This window comes from Patiria miniata, unplaced genomic scaffold (assembly GCF_015706575.1).
Source record: "Patiria miniata isolate m_02_andy unplaced genomic scaffold, ASM1570657v1 HiC_scaffold_17, whole genome shotgun sequence".
Lineage (NCBI taxonomy): Eukaryota > Metazoa > Echinodermata > Asteroidea > Valvatida > Asterinidae > Patiria > Patiria miniata.
The window spans coordinates 12,524,492-12,547,097 of NW_024037055.1; the positions used below are offsets into that span (position 1 = coordinate 12,524,492).

A 22,606-nucleotide genomic window follows, 5' to 3' on the forward strand; every position below is an offset into this window, starting at 1 on the left:
TCAAACAGCCCCTATGGCACTCAGTAAGAAACAAGAGTTGCTCCCCATCCGAAACCTCAAAGACAATTAAGATAGTTGAAAGCAAAAACTTGGATTTCATGGCAGTTGACATGGTCAGGAAATTTTACATCACATGAAAGGACTAGAATAGTGTATATCCACGGTTACTGTGACAGCTCAAGTGTCAATTTTAATGAGTAACCTCGGAAGAGAAAATGAAAGCTTAAGAGCGTGGGTTTGTTTTGTTATGAATCAAAGAATGATTACTGGTAAATGATAGAAGTAAGGAGCATTAAGAAATAGTATAGGGTATCAGAACAAATCAAGAGTAGGCATTGACAGGTGATATGGTTCTGAACATGATATGGCAATTAAAAATGGCAGACATGACACAAAGCACCAAATAAAGAAACATAATACATGACCAGTAAATCTGAAATATGCCAGTTACATTGATATATGGAAGATTCAGGTGGGGAGGGGGAGGGGTGGGGTATGGGGAGGAGAGGGGGGTTCGATGGGAACAGACAGGCGATTAATGAGGTGAGGTGGGAGTGGACACAGACATTAGACCATATGGGATACCTGATGCGTTGCCTGTTGACGCTCCCCCAGACCAGAGAGATGCACGACGAATGGACAAATTCCGGCCCCGGTTCAGGCCGGCGGCGGCCCCCATGGTGGCCGGTGGGGCTATGGACACCCGTCGCGCTGTCATGGAAACGGTGACGGGCATGGGCGTGTCGTCTGAACATGGCGGATAAAAAACGGAAGCAGACGCGAATGGGCAGCCGGTGGGATGGGCAGGGAGTGGAAAATACATGGGATGTGGTGTGAATATGAAACTGCATGTTAGTGTGGTTATATAAATAAAAAGAAAAAAAGCTGACAAAAACACACAGTAACTGCAACGTTAAAAGCTTGATCGTATTAAAGTAGCAATTAATGTCCATTCATTACGGACGGAGGGACCTGTATTTGAGTTCCTGTTCGGTTTACAGGACAGGGTTTAATGATATGTATTATTTATTTGTACTGCTTGCCTTCATGCACTGCCTGCTTGCAGACAAGAGGGGTGAGATACGGGCCATCAAATCACCCCTCTTGACTGACTGTCATATTAATCAACTATTAGCAACGTGTGCAGGGTTAGTGATGGACGGCACAATGCATAAACAAATGCAAAGTCATGCCTTGCTTGGAATATACACTGGAAAAAAAAACCTACCATTGGAATCAACAGACCAACCTATCAAAGTTTCAGAAGTATTGAAATGATCGATGTACAGGACTCTGATACGTAATATCTGACAAATCAGGAATACTCAAAATGACAGAATAGATCTGGGTTCCTATTGGCAACTAATGCAGAAAAAGGATCAAGTTTTTACTTGGCATCATTGCTATGATATAATGCTTCCAATTTAACTACAGATGAATACTCATGACATGTACTGATGCTGTGATTTGGGATGAACATCAAGTGATGATTTTCACATGATCAACGCATCTCATGGAGTGTCAATATGAAATGGCTATGTGGAAACCTGCAGACGGTATATTCTCAAATCAATTTCAACATCATATTCCTCTTTTTTAAACCAAATTCTGTAAGGCTTTTAACATCATCGAGATCATTCATCTGCTAACTTAAATTTTTCTCACTGATGACAATTGCTTTGCATTGTCTGTCATAGTGTCAACTTTTAATCTTTTTTCCACTAAATATTTCATACTTTTCTTCATGTTCAACAAACTTTTTAGGGCGACCTGTAGACTTCCACAAACTCATTACATAGTGAAAACAATGAAATACTTATAAATAAAAGATAATGTACATGGGTGCATCAGACACTTGAATGTCAAATTATGTTGTATACAGATGCCTTCCTGACTACATAAAAACTAATACTTAACATGTATTCAACAAAACACCCATTACACTAGATATTCTACAAATAAAACATACAAAGAAACATAAAGTGACACAATGCACAACAAGTATAGATACTCAAACATTGTGTCATACAGTCTCCTGCTCACAAGAAAATAAAAGAAACAAACAAATTGTAAAATATTGCAATTTACATGTAAAAACATAGAGAAATTGTCAGAAGTCGGCCGTCCATTTTTTTCCCTTGTCAATATGAAAAAGTTCCACAGATACACATGTAGTCTTTATGTTCATAATTTAAAACACAATTAAATAAATCAAAGTACATGTATTGGGCCTGAAAAGATTAAAACAGAGAAGTTTATGTAGTTGAGAATTGTCAAACAGTGCATAACTTTCCATTACTTACCTTTTAAATGTAACTGTGCTACACATGCACATCATAAATGCCTTATCCCTAAGTATGCAAGTCAGATTTAATGCTCATCAATGAAAAGGTCGTTAACATTTTTAATTCAGAGATTTGAGCTTGATGTCAATTCTGAAAAGTAGACGGTTTACCTGGCAGTCAAATTTTTCTAGTAAATTCCTGATTCGGTTAGGGAAGTTTACAAAACTCTTAAGAGTAGTTTCAGATGAAGCCCAGACATGGTTTTGTCTGGTGCTTGACAATTTGTTCAAAACAATTTGCATGACAAGCAATTTACAAGTAAGGGAATTTTCAAATCCAGTTAGACAACATGTTCAAATGAAGTCCTGTTTAGTTGAGTTTAACGCTGCACACATTTCAAGCCAAATGTGAACATATCAAGCATTGTGTCATTAGGCAATGTCTGTACTCAAAACTCAAGTCAGAGAAGTTAAAGTCACGGAGTGTTTCACATCATGTTTCCATGAGGAAAAGTGCAAATCAACTATCATCACGTAAAATATAATGTAAATTAAGTCTCAGACCAGAGAATTTTCAGATAGAGATTCGAGCATGAAAGTTTGTTTCCTGTCCCATTATTATATCAAGTAAATAAAAAATATCTTTTTGGGACTTGAGTTACAGAGCTCGTATCAGGAGCTTGCGACAACATCACAGTGTCTTTGTCATCGGTAGCACATAAACTGTTTAACAATTTTCGCTCCCAGATGATCAGCCAGAAAGACAAGATTCCACACCTCAAGAAATGTGGCCTCGTATACCAGATGTTGTGTGATGGTTGTGAAGACACTTATATCGGGGAAACAGTTCGCACTTTGCAGACCCGATACAGAGAAAACACCAGTAGGTCAGCCCCCCCCCCACCCCCCCCCCCCCCCACAGCAGTTGGTGAACATATATTCTTCTCAGGACATAACATCTCGGTGGACAATGTTAAGATCATCGCCAGGGAGGACAACCTCTGGAAACGCAAAATCCGCAAAGCTGTGGAAATCCACAGGCACTGCCCCCATATGAACAGAGATTGAGAGTACGAGCTGGCCCACGTGTACGACCGCCTCCTGTCGTGGGACCAAGCCTAGTCACATGACAGGTCACGTGAGGGCCTCAACAATGCCAGTTGATAAAGACACCCTGATAGTGTTGCAAGCTCCTGATACGAGCTCTGTAACTCATGCCCAAAATAGTTATCTTTTATTTACTTAAGTAAAGAATCATTTCAGACTACATCAGGTCAAGAAAGATTTAGGTCAAGTGCCAATAAGTCAGGTACCAAAGTCAAGTCTTGACTTATGAACATTTCAAATCAGTTTATATTTATTTTTATATAAATGTTCTATGTTCTCTTTGGCTGCATAAGAGCTAGCAAGTCTAAGGACTATGGATAGTCTTATGGACAGAAAATTTGAAGACAAGTCAGAGAGATATGTCAAGAAAGTTTCAAGACAAGTCAGAGAGACTGTTTCAAGTCAAGTCTCAAGAAACCAAGAGAGGGAAGCTTCAAGGACCCAATCAAATGTCATTAACAGGATTATTGCCAAGAATTGCCTTATCAGTCATTCTGTAAGTCAGCTTTCAAGTGATGAAACATTGAGTTATATTTCAGGTCCAGCTTCTAGTCGAGTCTGTAAGTCAGGGATGAAATGAGTCATTAATGCACTCCAAATTTACGTCAGGAACATTTTGTGTCAATCAAACATGGGATATACATGTGTACTTGATTTAGTCTGTGATCCTCAAAATGCAAACATTTTGTCATAAATTTCTTTTGAACATAAGAAACCCTCTGGAGATATAAAAGTCAAAAGTGTAAAGTCAGTTTGGACAGTAATATAGCACACCTGGGACAACTATGGGACAACTACGTTTTGCCGTTTAGCTCACTGAGCAGTACACACTTTGGTTATTTCTTCCCACACCACAACACCTTCTACCGGTATATTATTTCAGCTGCCACACTTGTACCTTGTGTGCAATGCATCATGCCTAGGATGTGGGAAATGAGGTTGCTGCTTGTCAAAACCATTCACAGCATAGCATCGTCATTCTTTGTACAGCATTCCACTTTCAAATTACGAGTCTTTCTGACTGTTTGGTTGCAACGTAATTGCAGGACGTTCCCAAGGCGTGCATGTGGTGGCCAAAGGCTTACTACAAGAACAATTCTTGGTAACCTACATGCCCCTGTCAAAGGACATGAGTGCATAATGGCAAGGCATTCCCGAACGATCCATATCAGATTTATCTAATGCCCAAGACACTTCAAAAGACATTACATGCGATAGTTGATATCTTAAAGTGTCATGCGTACATGTATGCCTCAACACACAGTGGAACCGAAAGTATGCAATTACAGAAAACTTATTTGCATTTCAGGCTAGCATTGTTTTCATCAGGTCCTACATTACATCACTATCTGAAACTGAAGATGCCTTCCTTATTAGAGTCTTCTGTAATAAGTAACATTCTTCTGTGACAATAACTTTATAAACTTTTCAAATAAAAAAGGGAAAGTGACTAGGCGCATTAGAATAATTTCAAAGTTGAAAAAAAGACATTGGCAAACTGGGGAACCACCGACACACGGCTGGAATCTGGAGGTCGTAAGTTTAATCCCCACTCCAGTCAATTGTTTGTTCAACTTTAAAACTTAATATAAAAATTGTTTGTTGTGGCCATTGTTTTGGCCAGTTTTTAAATCCAATTTCAGACTGGCAATTCCAAGGCCACGCTGAACCAAAAAGTATCCAGAGTGACTCAAATCAACCCAAGTGACTTTGGTGCCAGTGCATTTAATTTTCCACTGTATAAAGCAAAGTCTGAAATCAAGACACCCAGGAGTCTTCTTACCGATTGCAACAATTGATTTTTTGGGCATGCACAAGTGTTACACATATAAGTCATTCCTAATCTCATGTATTACAAATTCAAACTAAATTCAAATCTAACGTTTTTCAGTCCTAAGCAGGACCTTTCTCAAAAGTCCTGATTTTGAGCAAAATGTTAATTACGCCCTCTAATTTCAGTTCAATCCAGCCAGTAAGCAATTTGCAGCAGTTTTATTCATGTTCATGTTTTAAGTCAAATGTAAGGAATAACTGAGTTCAGGAAACTCTAAAATGCCAATCTGAGCAGGTGTACCGGGTGAGTAAAAAAAAGCGAAACCCAAATGTCAGGACTATTGTTTTAGTGAAGTTCTGTCTGCATGTAGCACTTTCATAATCTAGGATATGAAAGACCAATTCATAAGCTCTCTTTTAGTACAAGAATCATTCAAATCATTCATGTACTTTTCAAGTTACAGAATTTGAAACACAACCACCTTTTTTAAGTTCTGTCCACGGATCACAAAAAAGGTGTGCGTTCTTTCAGTAAAACGAAAACAAATCACAGACATACCTATAAGATTTGTTGTCGTTTTGAAAGAACGCTTACCTTTTTGTAATCCGTGGACAGAACTTTAAAACAGTGGTTGTGTTTAAAATTCTGTAACTTGAAAATTACATGAGTGATTTGAATGATTCTTGTACTACAAGAAAGCTATGAATTGGGCTTTCATATCCTAGATTTTGAAAGTGCTACATGCAGAACTTCACTAACAGAATGGTCCTGATATTTGGGTGTTTTGTTTTTCTTGACTCACCCTGTATATATTCCTCCTAAGGTACATCTCCCTATTTAAGCAGCCAAAATGAAAGAAATTAGAACCGAGGATTGGGAGTCTTTAATACAGCAACTCTTCTCATAATGGCATCAACCAGCTTGATGTTAATAATGCTTTGAGTAATAACCGATACATACGTCCAACCCTGACTAGGTCTTACCTTCATCATCTGATGTGACATGGTGTGATGGTTCATAAGCTGCCTGGGTTAGGATGGGTACGTTGGTCATGTGGAAGGTCTCTCGAGCAGCTCTCTTCTTCTCTTGTTCACGGAGGAGTGTCTTCTTGATGTGTTCCCGTCGCTGAGTGGTACGCGACACTGCGACAGCGGCAAAGGAGCGCTGTAAGTGGAACAAAGGAATTGTTAGATTTTTCTGTCTCTCAGTATGTCACAGGAACGGAATGTAACTGCAAACAGGGTGTTACGCTGCAGGGTAAAGCAGCACAAGCCATCTGTAGTCAACTCCATCGCAAGTTTATCACGAGTCAAATCACGAGTCAGGTAATAACAAGCCAGGGATGGACAATGACAAAGGAATGTCTATAACACAGGTTATTTGAATACATTGTCACTTGATTTGTGATGACATCTTAAGACTTAACTAAAACTCCATCAATGAGGATTCAATGATCCTGAGTTGAAAGACGAACTTACTCCACAAAACAGTATCCATGTATAAAAGTCAACATCCGTCTATATGTTAAAAAAATTGTCATAATTTTACATTTTTTTTGCACACGATATGTCACTTTGTGGTGCGACCAACAAATTTAGAGGTATATCGCCATGTACTTTCAGTCTTAAGCTGTAGCATATATCAAATTCTACATGATTCAATGACCCATTCTGTATGTTTAAAAGCAAATATATAGAGCTTTGAACTTCAGTGATTATTTTTCCCACTGCCAGCAAAGACTGACAAAACTGTCAGCATGCAGCTCCAACATCATTAGTGTATGTGCTGACAAATGTTGTACTTGATTGGAGAATTGACACACTCTCTACTAATGTAACTAGGCCCTTTCACACTATCCCAAATCTTTGTGATGGACCCAGGTCGACCCCTGAGATTTCATCAGCAACCCCTCTTCACACTTAATTTTAGAGTGAAACACGACTTCAACACGGGTGTGGCACTCGGGAAAAATTTAACCTTAGTGTTGAGAGGTTGTACCCGGGTAGAAGATTTGTTAATCCATATGTTCGTGAGTCCAAAGGTTCATTAGTCAGAAGGTTTGATAATCCGAAGGTTTGATAATCTGAAGGTTCGATAGTATGAAGGTTTGGTAGTCCAAAGGTTTGATAGTCCGAAGGTTCATTAGTCCAAAGGTTTGATAGTCTGAAGGTTCATTAGTCCGAAGGTTCATTAGTCCAAAGGTTTGATAGTCCGAAGGTTCATCAGTCAGAAGGTTGAATAGTCTAAAGGTTCGTTAACCTGAAGGTTTGTGAGTCTGAAGGTTCATTAGTCCGAAGGTTCATTAGTCCGAAGGTTCGATAGTCTAAAGGTTCGATAGTCTGAAGGTTCGATAGTCTAAAGGTTTGATAGTCTGAAGGTTCATTAGTCCGAAGGTTCGATAGTCTAAAGGTTTGATAGTCTGAAGGTTCGATAGTCCGAAGGTTCATTAGTCGGAAGGTTCATTAGTCGGAAGGTTCATTAGTCCAAAGGTTTGATAGTCCGAAGGTTCATCAGTCAGAAGGTTGGATAGTCTAAAGGTTCGTTAACCTGAAGGTTTGTGAGTCTGAAGGTTCATTAGTCCGAAGGTTCATTAGTCCGAAGGTTCGATAGTCTAAAGGTTCGATAGTCTGAAGGTTCGATAGTCTAAAGGTTTGATAGTCTGAAGGTTCATTAGTCCGAAGGTTCGATAGTCTAAAGGTTTGATAGTCTGAAGGTTCGATAGTCCGAAGGTTCATTAGTCGGAAGGTTCATTAGTCGGAAGGTTCATTAGTCAGAAGGTTCGATAGTCTAAAGGTTCGTTAACCTGAAGGCTGGGAGTCTGAAGGTTCATTAGTCCAAAGGTTCGACAGTCCGAATAGACGATGAAGTGCGATAGTCCGAATTGACAATAAGTTCAACAGTCCAATTGACAGCATCGAACATTATTGTCAATTTGGACTATTGAACCTAGTGCACTTTCAGTTTAATGAACCTTTCGGACTATTGAACCCTGTTATCATTTTGCAGTTTTAATTGAACCTTCAGACTAAATTAATTAACCTTATTTTAAATTCGGACTATAGAACCTCCTGACAAATGAATTTGATTAACGAACCTTTGGACTAATGAAGCTTTGGACCATCGCATCAAATGCACGGATTAACAAACTTTATTTCATTTTTGGACTAATGAACCCTGGGTATGGGAAATTTGTGTGTTCTGACTATCCAATCTTGGAATCATGCAGTGACCTTCGGACGATTGAACCAATTTGGACTAGTATCAAGTGGACCCCATGCAAACTGGTGTAGGTGTGAACAGTACGCCTTGTTGACCCATGTTCAATTGGACCTGGTTCCACTCACAACTGTTTCATGTTTACTTCTTCACGGGTAGGTGGGAGTGTGGAAAAGGCCTACTGACAGTTTGAGTTAATAATCAACTGTGATCAGAATGCACAAAGATGAACACACATACATGCAGTGATAACAATGATGCATAATTAAAGATGATTTCTCAGTGATTAATTGTAAATGCTTTGAACACGTGATTTTTTTTAGAGAAAATTGAATTCAAATGAATCACGGATGAATATATGCACAATCCAAACAGAACAATGTCTTCTCTCTTACGTATGTACAGCATGTGTACGTACACGTATATACATTCACGCACGTATATAAATGCATACATGTACACATGCTGTATCTGAAAGGAGAACTAGCTACACGCCAATGTGACTATAGAGGTCACTGTTCATATGGGTCTGCATGACACAGCGTGACAAAAAGAGCACCGATTTAGGTGCGGTTTCGGGCACATAAGGATCGCAGTAGGGGGACAACTTATCATGGCAATCAATCGCTACATCCAGCAACTCTATGCATCCTACGAACCGCCAAAGCCGGGTGACCACCCATTTGAGATAATTTATGATGAACAAAAGTGGCGTCGGGATGCAACATTCTTTCCCCTTTTCCTGACAATGTTTCCAAAATGGGAAACAGCAACGTCTACATGTGACAAAGACTCTAGGTTTGGAAGCCTAGGTGTTAATGAAACAAATTAAACATAAGGAGGTGGCCCTCTCCCCCCCCCCCCCCCCAAAAAAAATGGTGGATTGATTCTTCCATATTCTCAACTCTTTTGAAGATACTTTTGTGTCCAAACAAGACATCATCATTTCCACCAGATTTTGAACTTTTTAAAATTCACTAGAAACTAAATAATGAAAGGTTTGCGGAAACACCACGTGCGAATAATTTCTCAACTAAAAGAATGGTTCTGAAAAAAACCAGAGGTATAAACTCGACGTTCCGGTCAGTATGCTCTGACCGGACGCTCCTGAAGACGGTCAGAGCATACTGACCGGAACGTCGAGTTTATACCTCTGGTTCTTTTCAGAACCATTCTCTTAGTTGAGAAATTATTCGCACATGGTGTTTCCGCAAACCTTTCATTATTTAGTATCTCCACCATGCAAAGCCTCAAATCTTACTCACTAAAAACTAAGACAAAATTTTACTGCTAATGTGTAATTAAAAAACAAAGAATGAAGGACGGCAGGAAAAAGGAAGCGGGTGGGGCGGTGGGGATGAGAAATTGGTTTGGTTGTTACTTGGCCTTAGAAAGCAATCCAGGCTACACAAAGCTGAAAGCTAATCTGATAAACTAATGTGATATATGTCACCCAGTGGACATGCACTAAACGTGTGACTCTCTAAACTGATGGAAACTAGAGACTAAAATAGTACAATAACAGACTTTAATCTAAAACAAAAGGATTGTTACAGGCGAAATAATGTGTAAACCAATCTTATTGAACAGCGTGTTCGCCGCAGTACTACTACCTCCCACCAAAACCGTAAACAATTGCAATACTGCACATAAAGCCAAAAAAAAAGTCTCCGGTTTCTGGTATGCGCGCGCGTCGCCGTAGCCATGTGCGTCGGCAAAATGAAAACGTTTTTTTTTCAATGAAAGATGATGTCTCAAAACCGCCAAACTCACTGGTTTGACTGGAATCCTGCTGCTGCACAATTTTAACGTGTTTTTAGATGGGGTTATGATCGAGAATAAGCTTTATGTGGCCTCTCTGGACTCCCATACATTTGCACTAAGTCTAGTCGGGCACCATTTGCAGTCATCAGCCTACATTTTGAGGCAAAAATATCAGGTAAAAAAAAAAAAAAGCTGCGTCGCCGCACCACTTTTTGGGCAAGCTCCATACCAGAAACCGGAGACTTATTTTTTTTGGCCTAAGGATGTTATGGATCTACCAAAAACATTACCAGTATGATGGACAAATGGTCATTCACTGTGTATTCTCAATTACATAAAATAACCTTGCAAACAAAAAGAATAGACATTACTTCCAGTGGCGCACCCAGGATTTGACTTGGGGGGCTCACAATTTTTTTTCTTCAAATTTTTCATAAGTTTAAGTTTTTCACAAATTTGCCACAAATTGTTGGCCGCAGCAAAAAAATTGGGATTTTCTTGGGGGTGGACTATTTTGACGTTGGTGGTCCCACTTACACCCCTATTATACTACCCGAAAACAGGCCACATACATATCATTAAGTTCAAATCGTGGGACTAAAGCCCCCCCCCCCCCCCCCCCCCCCCCCCCCGTTCCGTGTGCCACTGATTACTTCATCATAAATTGATTCCAATAGTGATGACATCAGTTACCTGTATGTACATGCAACATCTACACCTACATGATTGGCTTAAAGTCTCTGGACATAAAAATGTACATAGCTGGTTTTTAGAAAACGTTATAGAATGGAACAAGTCAACTTAATATGCCACAATTTTTTTACCAAAAATAACCTTTATTTTCTGAATGTAACGTTAAAGCAACGCTAAAGATCGTTAAGCACACAAGCCATACCGCACCACTCTCCAGGTTGCAAATAATACTGTTTTTATTTAATGTGCCTCCGCCCCCCATTTCCAGCATCAGTGCAGCTCTTACAAGTACATGTATGTGTTTGTGTCTACGTCCATGCATGATTTCATACAAGATTATAACTTTTAAATTTTCTAATTCAGTATTGCAATGTAATTTTTGTAATGCAGTCCTTGAAAATGCACATTATAGTGTCCCATTTAACCTGATTTTCAATTTTGCCATTTTTAAGGGCATTTTGCCAATGAAAATGTACATATTCATGAGCAGACGAGTGATGTCATTTCAGGCAGAAAGCTCAATGTTACAGGTGTTTCAGCATCACAATTTGCTACAATTTTGGATATTTTCCTATCTTAAATGTTCTTTTTCTTGGTGATTTGTTGTTGTTTTAGTAAATATTAGGCCAATGAGCAAAGTTTTCCCATGAATGTTTTCAATGAGCAACTTTTGGGTTCGCAATTTTAACAGAAAATGCCTAAACTGAACAGTGTCTTCCTGAAATAACATCACAGCAACAGGGCCCTTATTTGTCAAGAAAATCATGGAAAATTTGAAATGTATAAAAAAGTGAGCTTTTCAATCAAATTAACCAAAAAGTGATGTCAAATAGTTTTCATATATTTAACAGGAGTAGAAAGTTGCACAAAATATGAGCCCATGTCATGGGCCCTTTAACAAAAGACTTGTGACTCAGACCCAGACTCGGACTTGAACCAAATGACTCGAGACTCAGACTCGGACTCAACTCAAGTGACTTGACAACAACACTATATATATGACATAGGTTAAGTAGTAAATGGTTTTTAAATGATTGTTTTCTACAAACTCTACTACAGATAGACCAATTATTAGCAACAATTATTACTTCTCTTACATCTTTTCAAATAGACTAATTCAACGACAGCCATTTTCTGAGGTGGCACCAGGCTTGCGCGAGTTGCGCTCAGGTAGTAGGCACACACTCTGGGCTCCTTCATCGCGTGCTACCAAAATGCATGCACCCCTCGTCTTTTAGAATGTGTGCGGCATGAGCACGAACATGATGCTAAAAATTCTCATTTTGCTCGCTGAATTAGTCCATAAACCAAATGTACATCTCTCATGGAATTTTCCCACTCTGAGAAATGAAACTAAAGATCTATTGGGTGTATTAAAATTATACAGCATGGTTTGGGAGAGGGGGAAGAAGCACGAAAATAGTCGTGGTCCTCGGTGTTGGATGATTTCGAACACCTGCCTCCATTTCAGCACCAGTGAGTTTGCACTACTTCTCCTCAAATTGTTGGAGAGTTTGTATTTATGAATTGGTATTTTGTACATGTATAGCACACACTGTCCCACACTGCAAACAACAAACATGTATGCCTTCTCTTCATGGGTATTAAGGAAAAGGACCGTTGGGATCATCAGCATTAAAGCAGTGGTAACTCCCAGGGTAAATGACAAGATTTCAAACGGTATTAAATGTATATGGACTAGCTGTATCATTCTACAACGGAACTAAGTGACAAGTATGAACCAGCTGGCAAAAAGGAAATGAAAACAAAACAATAACCAAAACAAAAGCGAGATTCCAGCAAAGTTGTGGGGACGTACGACAGAAAACTGTTCTAAACTCTGAGCCTCTAACCCTGGGACAATGGGCTGGTTGGTCACCATGGCGGGATTGTAATGGAGAAGTATGGAAGTATATGGAGGGATGTTGGAAGTTACACAAGCCCCGTGTCAATGTGAGTCTTCATTGGAATGCTAAGAAACTGCTGTCGTTTTCATACATGAGAAAGAGTTGAGAATATGTGCAAATACTTCAAAGTTTGAAACGTCTGCTTGAAAGTACAGTTGAAAGCAACTCTTATAAAAGATTACGTACAGGGTAGGAGCAGCAAAAATTGAAGTTTTCACATATGCAGGCAATTTTGGCAGAACTTTACACTCAATTGAAGTGTCTCATTCCAAAAGGTCAAGAAATTTTTCTCATGATTATTTGTGTTCTTGACAAGGGGCTTAATATGTTGTGGGTTTACCAAGGTTACGATCTGATGTTAAAATTAAGAGTAAGAACTTACAGATAATAACCTCCAACATAATGGACCTGTGTTGGTATTAAAGATTCCCGGCTGCAGTAGTATTACAAATGATATAAAGGAAAAAATTAGTTACAGGTTCAGTGAGAGCTGTTTATTTAAATCAATAACTACGATGGTTGTGGGGATTTATTCATTCAGATCACAGCATTCTGAATTTGGTTTAACCAATGTGATAATTGCCCAGTGCATAATTCATCAATGCTTAATACATCCAATCTGACATTGCTCCTTTTAAGTGACTGTCACATATCAAGACTCAAATAAAAACCTTCATCAATTTCATTGAAAAAATGAAGCCTGGTTTTCAAGAAGGAAATTTTGCAGAATGCTAAAGTTCCCAGTAGGCATTGGGGTATACACAGTGTTACACATTGCAACATGTAACATGGTTACTGTGTTCGACTCGTATGCCATCGTACATGGGTTCGAATCCTGACCGTGAGAACATGGTGCTTGTGCTCTCGAGCAAGGCACTTTACCATTATTGCTTCGTCCTTCAGATGGAACGTAAAGCCGTAGGTCCCGTGTGTTGTGTCATGCACATTAAGGAACCCAGTAACACTTGTCGCTAAGAGAAGGGGTTTGCCCCGGTGTTTCTGGCAGTGGCTGCAATATGCCCCGCAGCACCTAGCAAAAAGGTGCTACATAATGGGTCTCATGTGTTCGTATACTTATTTACCTGTCTTTCGTTGCATTCTCCCCCAGCGCTTTGTATCCTTTGGAAAAGGCGCTATATACGGTTATTATTATTATTATTTATTATGATTACCCTGAGTAAACAGTGTTTATACGTCGGTATAGGGCAAAACCTAATATTGATTTACATCACCCGACTCAAATGTCAAGTAGCTGCCACGGCTCAAAATTAACGTGACCAAAAACCGGGCAGGATCCTGCCTGTTTCAGAAAAAGTCTGAAGTTTACGAAATACATATTGTTGACATTCGGATATGGTCGCAATAGCTCGGTATTTCTGAGAGTGAAGTAGTTTTTTTTTACCAACAAAACACCTGTCGTACTTGTTATCAGTTTTGAAAATTTTGAGTTAATAAATCCATTGCAAACATTCAAACATTTCAATGCCAGAGGAATCACCCAGTATCTGTATTAAAAGTCCAATGAAGACATTGTGCCTCAACTATGCACTCATACGATGGCCGGTCTTTGCTGAGTCAGATTCCAAGCTACCAGCCATTGAAGTCCTTCTTATCCACTAATCCACTTTAAATAATGAAATGTGGTATCCACTACTACTTCAGATAGAAACTGGCCAGCTTGACCATGCAAGCTAGTTCAGTAGTAAGATACTTACACTAGAAAAGAAAAGGTAAAGTCACACCTAAGTAAACTTGTCAATTTTTTTCTCAGAATCTCTCGGAGAGCAATATTAGAAGGGCCAAACCAAATATTAAATTACATTACTCGATGCAAGAATTCCATTTCTAGTCACTGAATAGACACTTTTTTCTATTACATAATATGTACTTGAGCTACAATCAGTTCAAATTACTAACCAAAGAAACTGTTGGAAAAAGGGTTAAATCTCACGATAAATTAGTCAATCCAAACCATGCGTTATAGAAAAAGTTAGTAATAAATTTTAGATAAAACTTTTCTACTTTACTACAGCTAAATTCTGCAAGTAGTTCAAAACCATTAGGGGAAGGAAGAAAATGAAGAGTTTATTTTCAAAACACGATATACGTCATTTTTTCCCTTTTAGAATGTCGCCCTCTCCCGGCTGCGAATTTCTTTTTCCCAAACGACATCCTCATGAGGTGAACACTATGACGTTTGGAAGTCTCTTAAAAACATGAGAAAAAATTATAAAATTAGAAAAAAAGAAATGAATTCGAACGTAATGAAATTCGGACTTATTTCCCTTTTTAAAAATCCTCCAAAGCCTCAGATTAGAAAAGTAAGAAATTGGGGTTAAAATGGTGATTCAAACCCATACCGCGTGGATCCCTCCCGGTACCAAATCACGATCCTACCCAACTGAGCTATCAAACTGCTCGCCAAATCCTGGAAATTCATGGTAATATATACTTGCATACGTATCATAAAAGTATCGTAGAGGGCGCTCAACAACCATGTAATGCGGATGTTGTTTGGGAAAATTTTTTGACACTTTCGATGGCTGTTATATAGTTTCACACGATAAAGTTTTTATTAAAAAAAGGGAAATTTAGAAACAGCTGTTATCCCCTACTGTTTTTATTCTTTAAAGTTTTATAACCGTGCACATTTTTCATTTTTCAAATTGATGTATCGTGTTTTGGAAACTCTTCAAATGGACGTGCTGTGTTATATAGGAATTAGATGCACAAACAGGATCAAACTAGCTGAAAGCGGCGATCCAGACCTGAGATTCAGTGGCAGCTCTTTTGCACAATCCTGTCAGGAAGGCCCAAGCAGAGATACCAGCTTTGCTCTACGATGTAATCAGGACATAATGGTTGAGGGAAGCAAAGCGTTGGTTAGTCCCAAGTGTTGGGTTCTTCCTCTGCTAAAAAATACTTCTACAATTAAACAAGCTGGGAGTGAACTCTACGGACTCCGTGCATGACATTTTTAAACCACTTTTGAGAGCACCATTGGAAGGGACACACATCGTGCACACAATGCCTTACATGTATACTTGTGGGGAAGACGAAAGACCTTGAGTTTGTTTCCCTTCTTTTGTTTTCCTTTGTTCCTGTTGAAATCTCAAAATCCATAGCGTTTCCCCTATGGGGAATCTAGATTTCTGAAGACTTCCTTGTGGGGTTTATTGTTCTATTGTGTTTTCTACCCCAGGAACTATGTACATGCTCACTGGTTTGCATACATGTGTACGCACAACTAATTCTATTTTGAATGAGCATAAACTGGTAATGTGTTCATGTGAGCATCATGTCATCAGCAACACATGTGACCTGTTCTGTCAAAAACAGATGCTTCTGGGCAGAGGTTGAAATTGAGATAGGGCCAAAAAATGCTGCGGTGGTGATTTTTTTCCATTTTCAAATTTCTGCATATTTGTAATCCTGAACATGTCTAAAATATACTATAAAAGTTTGAAACCCTTATTTGAACTCTAAATAAAGAAATGTCACTTGAAACAGGTCTTAAAATAGACCCCAACCTTTAACTGCCATTTTCTCCGTTTTCTACTTTTCGACATGATGAACTCTGCCCAGGAATGACCGGTTTCAAAAATAAACCACCTATTCAAAGGAAAATGTACATATTTTAACAATATGCAAAAATCTCATTTTTGACCTTATGCCTAGAACAGTCTGATTTTGACAGAACAGGTCACACATTTGTAGGTCCCTCCCAGTGGTCTCGATCCCCCAACACTCTCTCTGTAACTGATGATGGGGGTTCTAATTAGCTTGCATGCACGGACTCCATACTACATGTACTTGTACCCATAATCATGGTTATTGCTAAAATCTGCCATTTGAAAACTACATTTACAGAATGCTAGGAAATACGCTCTCAGTTCTACTTGTTTGTCAGGCACATTTTCACTATTTTGAGAAACTAGGCCCATGCACTATGAACCAAATTTCCTTTTGATAATTTCATTTGATATTGATCTTGAAAAGGGAAAAAGCAACCGCAATGTCAAATTTGGAAACTTCCCAATGTTTATCTTTCATCAGAGTCTGTCTTCATACTTGATTTTAGGTACACATATTGGCAGAAGTCGTACAATATTTTGAAGGCACCTACTTTAGAATACTTTAAGTTTACATAAAATTTTTATTAAACAACTAAAACAATTTTAAGACAGTTTATACAATGTAACCTCTGAAATGCAAAGGTTAAAGGTCCAAGTTTGGAATACTAACACATGAAAACAATATAGCGTAATGATTTCATGCTTGAAATACTCAGGTTGTATATGTAATGTTCTCCTTTTTTCTTGACATACATGTATGCAAAGCACATCATGCATTCTTCTGAATACCTACTGATGGTGTGAGGGAACAATTGTACAGTTTTTACAACAATCAACAGACAAGCACATGCAAACACATGAGACACGTTTGAATGTTTGTATGATACATGGAATCATCCTGTTCAAAATATCATCCCGTTCTAATTGAAGGTGAAATTATACGGTGGGACATTGGACATTTACCAACAATTTACCACGTTTGTCTGAACAAATTATGGACTATATTTTATGCACGTGACACCTCAATATTGATTGTGCCTGGTCTTTTTTGTCCTAGCAGTTTCTCTAATGTCTCCCCGTGGCAGTAATGCTACATTTTTGTAAACACCAAGAACAACAGAGCCATGACGCATATACAGGGTGAGTTTTAAAAAAAACGAAACCCAAATGTCGGTACCATTGTTTTAGTGAAGTTCTGCATATAGCACTTTCAAATTCTAGGGTATAAAAGCCCAATTCATAAGCTTTCTTTTAGTACAAAAATCATTCAAATCACTCATGTACTTTTCAAGTTACAGAATTTTAAACACAACCAGTGTTTTAAGGTTCTGTCCACGGATCACAAAAAAGTTCAGTGTTCTTTCAGTAAAATGAAAACAAATCACATAAGGATGTGTGTGAATTGTTTTCGTTTTGCTGAAAGAACGCACACCTTTTTTGTGATCCGTGTACAGAACCTTAAAACGGTGGTTGTGTTTAAAACTCCGTAACTTGAAAAGTACACAAGTGATTTGAATGATTCTTGTACTAAAATAAAGCTTATGAATTGGGCTTTTATATCCTAGATTTTGAAAGTGCTACATGCAGAGCTTCACTAAAACAATGGTCCCCACATATGGGTTTCGTGTTTTTTTTACTCACCCTGTTCAAATTAGTGAAAGATAACTTCAAATTTTTCCCTCCACTTTTGTTGACACTTACCGTTTCCTCTTCTGTGGACACCTTCTCTTCTAGGTCAGAGGTCGTGAATGGCATCCAGGGCGGGTCAATCACGGCAATGTTGGACATCCCAATGGTGGGTGATGGGACTGTGAAGTCAATGCTGGGTGGTGGTACCTGGGGTGAGAAGATCAGAACAGCTGGGTTAAATTGATTATTGGAAATTGCGTTTGACCGAATATTCAAAACTCAATGATAAAGTTTTAGACATGCCAGCTGCAACTGCGTGCTGCTCAGGTCAAAAGTTCCACGCAAAGTCATGAAAGTGCGCCAGTTAAAATTTGCGTGCAGCGATCAATGATGTGGGCTGGGCTGCTACAGTGTTCTGCAGTAAGTGTTTCATAATCGTCTTATGAATAGTTAATGCAGTACCCGCTGCTATGTACATCAGATTCGAACCAGCCAACCAATCCCGTTAGTTCGGTGGTCGAGTAGTAATACATCTGCACTAGAAAGCAGGAGGTCGTGGGTTCGAGTCCCACCCGAGTGATTTTTTCCAACTTTCACTCGGGAGGTAACACACTGAGTATACAGTGTTTATACGTTGGTGAAGGGCAAAACCTAATTTGATTAACTGTCTAAAGGGATGGGAACAATGAAACGCTGTTGACAAAAAAGTTGCCATCAACAAAAAAGCCGCATCTGACAATAAAGCGCCGCAACTTTACGATTAAAGTAACATCACCGTTGTATATTTAAAATGTCCGAACCAGCAAAAGCTATTCGAATATTCCGTTGATGATCGAATATTCAAGTATTTGGTATATCCGGGACAGCCCTAGAGTTTATCAATTATAGTTAAGGCCGGTTTATAGTTTCCATGTCAATGTGAATGCGATGTGAACTTGACATCACAAAGCTTTTGCTTTGTTCAATTTTGTGAATTCGCAGCGTGAAAACTTGCCCTGACATCATAAAATCCCAATCGCTTTCGCGCCGAGTATGAAACGGCCTTTATTTTACCCATGCTTTTCAACATTTGCAAGCTTTCAATTTTCATGTTTTGTTTAAAACTGAAGTACTTTGTTTTTGCTATTTTGGACGTTTTCAACGCTCTGAAACTATGCTTTTGTTTTGGTTTGCATTTGTGCTAATAGCATACAAAAAGATAGGCATGGGTTATTGTCAGGTTTAAATTTGTAAAGTAATTATTCCATAACTAAACGTGGGTGATTTTTTTTTATTGATGCCTCATTCAAAAGTGAATAACTTTGCTAGAAAACTAGCGATTTTAAAAGAACATTGTTTTTTTTCGGGGTGAGACTCGAAAACAGAAAAGGGAAAGTAACTAAAAATGTGACTGATGTTGAATTTGGAAACGGAGGGGGGGGGGGGGAGTATCTTCTTTGGACCAGCTCACATGCTATCTCACATCCGATCTCAAAACCTTTCCAGTTTGTTATTTATCTAGTGGGAGAGAGCACGCACACACAAAATAATAAATTGGAGTAGGTTTTGGAAAAAACAAAGGTAAAGAACCTCAGGTTATGTACAGTTGAACCTAGGATAGGAAATCTCTAGGTAAAGCAGTTTGTGTAGGGAAAAAGAAAATGTATGGTGGATTATGTTCTATTAATATGTTACTACTTTTTGAATTGTCATTTTCTACACGGTTTATCTCTGAACTGATAATCCTGGAATCATTTTCCACTTAATTAACTGCTCATAAAAACAGTATAAATGCAAGCTGGTCATGCAGGCAATTGGAAAAAGAAGGACTTTAACACAACACGTAAATGTAAAAATCATATAGACAGATAAAGTTGTTATGTAGGCATGGCAAGTCAAGTCACACGCTACTCAAATAAACCACGACAACAGGAATTCTTTTGATTCTGTTAATCCTTTCTTTACTTGTGACCCAACTTGTGATTTGTCAATTGATTGACTTGACAACAATTCTGTAAGAAGCTTGTTCTTACTCTGAAGATCAAGGAAGCTTTTTCCTCCATGCGTGGCCAGACTTGATGTCTGAATCGCCAGAGAACAGCAAACCTCTGGATAGCATCAGCTCGTTGGCCTGCTTCTTGATGATGCATCTCTCCAGCGATGAGTTTACTGACAGTCTCAGGGATCTTGACGGCACAGATCAGTACCATGGCAGCTGTAAAACCACACAACACAAGGCATTAGGATGCAAGCTCTATGGTCAAGTGGTAAAACCTCTGCACTAATGATGTGCATCGGGTCAGGTATTGTAGATATACAACCCAATCCAAATAGAACCCGATCTAAACTCCCTAAAAACCCGACAAAAATTCAAGCGAAACTGACCCAAACCGACCCAAACCAAACCGACTCCAAAAAACCCTGAATAGCTGACTTGGGCTACTGTGTCCGATTTTGTGCCGGAACTTACTTGCGTCGCGTGAAAATCGTCGTCTCTCAGTTAAGAACTTCATATCGTACTGTACAGTAAGACTCATAATGTTACCTACTACTGGAAAGCGCTTGAGCGCTTGACCCTACACATTATAATAGACTTTGCGTGATAGACTGCAAACCACATGAACATTCGAGTTTGCACGGTGGGTCGTACGGGGCACAGTAACTCTGCAATAACATGGCACCGCATGAATTTCTGACCTGTTTTGGGGTTTTTTTTGGTAAATTTCAGTTTAACCGACCTGACCCGAAAATCTGAAACACAAAACCGAAACCAAAACCGAAACCGATCCAACTGAAATGATGGGAAAAACAGTACACCTCATGTGTATATCTATGACTTGCTCTCACGAACGAAGATCGCGTCAGAACCTTTCAGAATTGAGACTTGTTATGGACCCCAAATTTAAATATGTTATAGACCCTGAATTGAACAATGTGATCCTGAACTTTATAACAAATCTTGAAAAGTGGGTGGCGCATTGTATTATGAATTGCTCCTATGGGCTCCGTGCACAAGTACCCCCTCAGCGGTAAGAATGGGAGAGTTGGAGGAGAAAAAATAGACTTATATTCGAATGCATTGCTGACGACGCCTAGTGGTCACATGAAGATGCTATTGCTTTATGCACATTCAGAATGAAATAAGATAACCAGTACGTGCACCTGGTGCGTCCAATCAATGGGGGCTCTCGAAAGTGATAAAAAGGCGCCCTCTCTGTTCATGCATGGAGCCCATTGTGAAAACACCAGCATGTTAAGTGGAACCTCTCTTCTGTGCACTTTGTTCCCATTTTACCAAAGAAACCACCATCGATTAATGGGCAGCTTGAATTAAGTTACCTACCTGCAGAGCCAGCAAGCTGCTGACTGCTGTCCAGTAGTAACTCCCAGGCTAATGTCAGAATATCAGCAAAGAGGTCTTCAGTCAGAATGGGTGCTGCCTTGCCAAGGAGGGATAGGGGACTGTGCCACAGGTACATTGCCTGGTGGACCCAACAAATCGCAAGGACAGGTTTAACATTCTTGGATTCTTCGTATGACAGAGTTCCGTCATGGCCATTTCATACTTCAACTGACTGACAAAAATTGTTGGTGTAAAAATGTTTCCGACTTTATCAACTGTTGACTGCTGTGATGTAGAATATGGCATACCCCAGGCCAAGCCAAGGGTGCTAGGGGGTTAAAAATGACATATCCCACGTCACAGCAGTCCTGGTAAACAGAAGTTCAATTGTACGGTCACACGGCATTGAATAAATCAAATAATGAATGTTTCACCTTTGTGCAATGGAAAGAATATTTTCAATCAGTAACAAGTGGAATTCCATCTGTCACCTAATGAAATTATTCTTACCATTGCAATAATAAGCATTCATTTTTTGTAAACCAACCTGCGTTTTGAGATATTTGAGCTGTGGCGAGTCTTCCTTCTTGGGCCATTCTAGTTCCATAGGGAAGGAGCCCCCAGTCAGAGCCACAGCCGAGTTGGTGCGGCTAGTAGACGTGGCTGCCTGATGCCTGAAGACACTGACCTGCCGGTCTAAGGTAGAGGAGGTGCTCTCTCGTCTCAGCTCTCGGAAGCTACGAAGGGTGGAATGACCCTGACCAGACTCCTGCAGTCAAGATGTGGAAATAGAAGGTTAACTTCACAACGGTATAACTGACAACCAAACAAAGTGTCTCAATGGCATCCGCTAGCCATACACATTCTCCAAGGACTTGTGAAAAATTGATCAAAAGAAAGAAAAAACAAGGAAAATAAGCAGACCCTACTTTAACTGACATATCATCACTGTTTTCACGAAGAGACACGTCAAAAATTACCATTTTTTCGATTTTGATTTGTTTTCACTATTTTGCTTTAAAACATTGTACTTAACCATTTTGACATGTTTCTGTAAGCAAAACAACTCCCTAGAATGTGTGTAAAATCACATTAAAATTGGAGGATTCAGGACTGTTAGGGTTAATTTCCAAATTACATTAATGATGCAAGGGGCAGACATCTCGATAATTGCATTTTGCGTTTATACGAAGAGACACAAACATTTTGGCCCATTGAATGCGTACAAAACGTATTGCCTAGAAAGGCGTAAAAGTAGGTCAACTGCGATTTTCGTTTTCCCAAAGAACCACATATCTTTACTAATAAATTTTCGTTAATAAACTACTTTGTTAA

General features: G+C 39.1%; 1 protein-coding gene across 6 annotated transcripts in view; it reads right to left on the reverse strand.

The window, feature by feature from the left end:
• The window catches only part of LOC119723858 (protein unc-80 homolog), a 155,163-nt gene that overhangs the window by 69,171 nt on the left and 63,386 nt on the right, over nt 1-22,606 (reverse strand). For 4 of the 6 annotated variants that reach the window (XM_038194738.1, XM_038194735.1, XM_038194733.1 and 1 more), the window contains 7 exons: nt 21,819-22,040; nt 21,272-21,410; nt 19,962-20,143; nt 18,022-18,156; nt 15,514-15,582; nt 6,149-6,329; nt 586-747 (listed from right to left, as the gene is read on the reverse strand). In XM_038194738.1, coding sequence (XP_038050666.1) covers nt 586-747; nt 6,149-6,329; nt 15,514-15,582; nt 18,022-18,156; nt 19,962-20,143; nt 21,272-21,410; nt 21,819-22,040 — 1,090 coding nt within the window. The remainder of the gene's footprint in view (nt 1-585; nt 748-6,148; nt 6,330-15,513; nt 15,583-18,021; nt 18,157-19,961; nt 20,144-21,271; nt 21,411-21,818; nt 22,041-22,606) is intronic. The other 2 variants (XM_038194736.1, XM_038194737.1) reach the window with 2 other exon arrangements.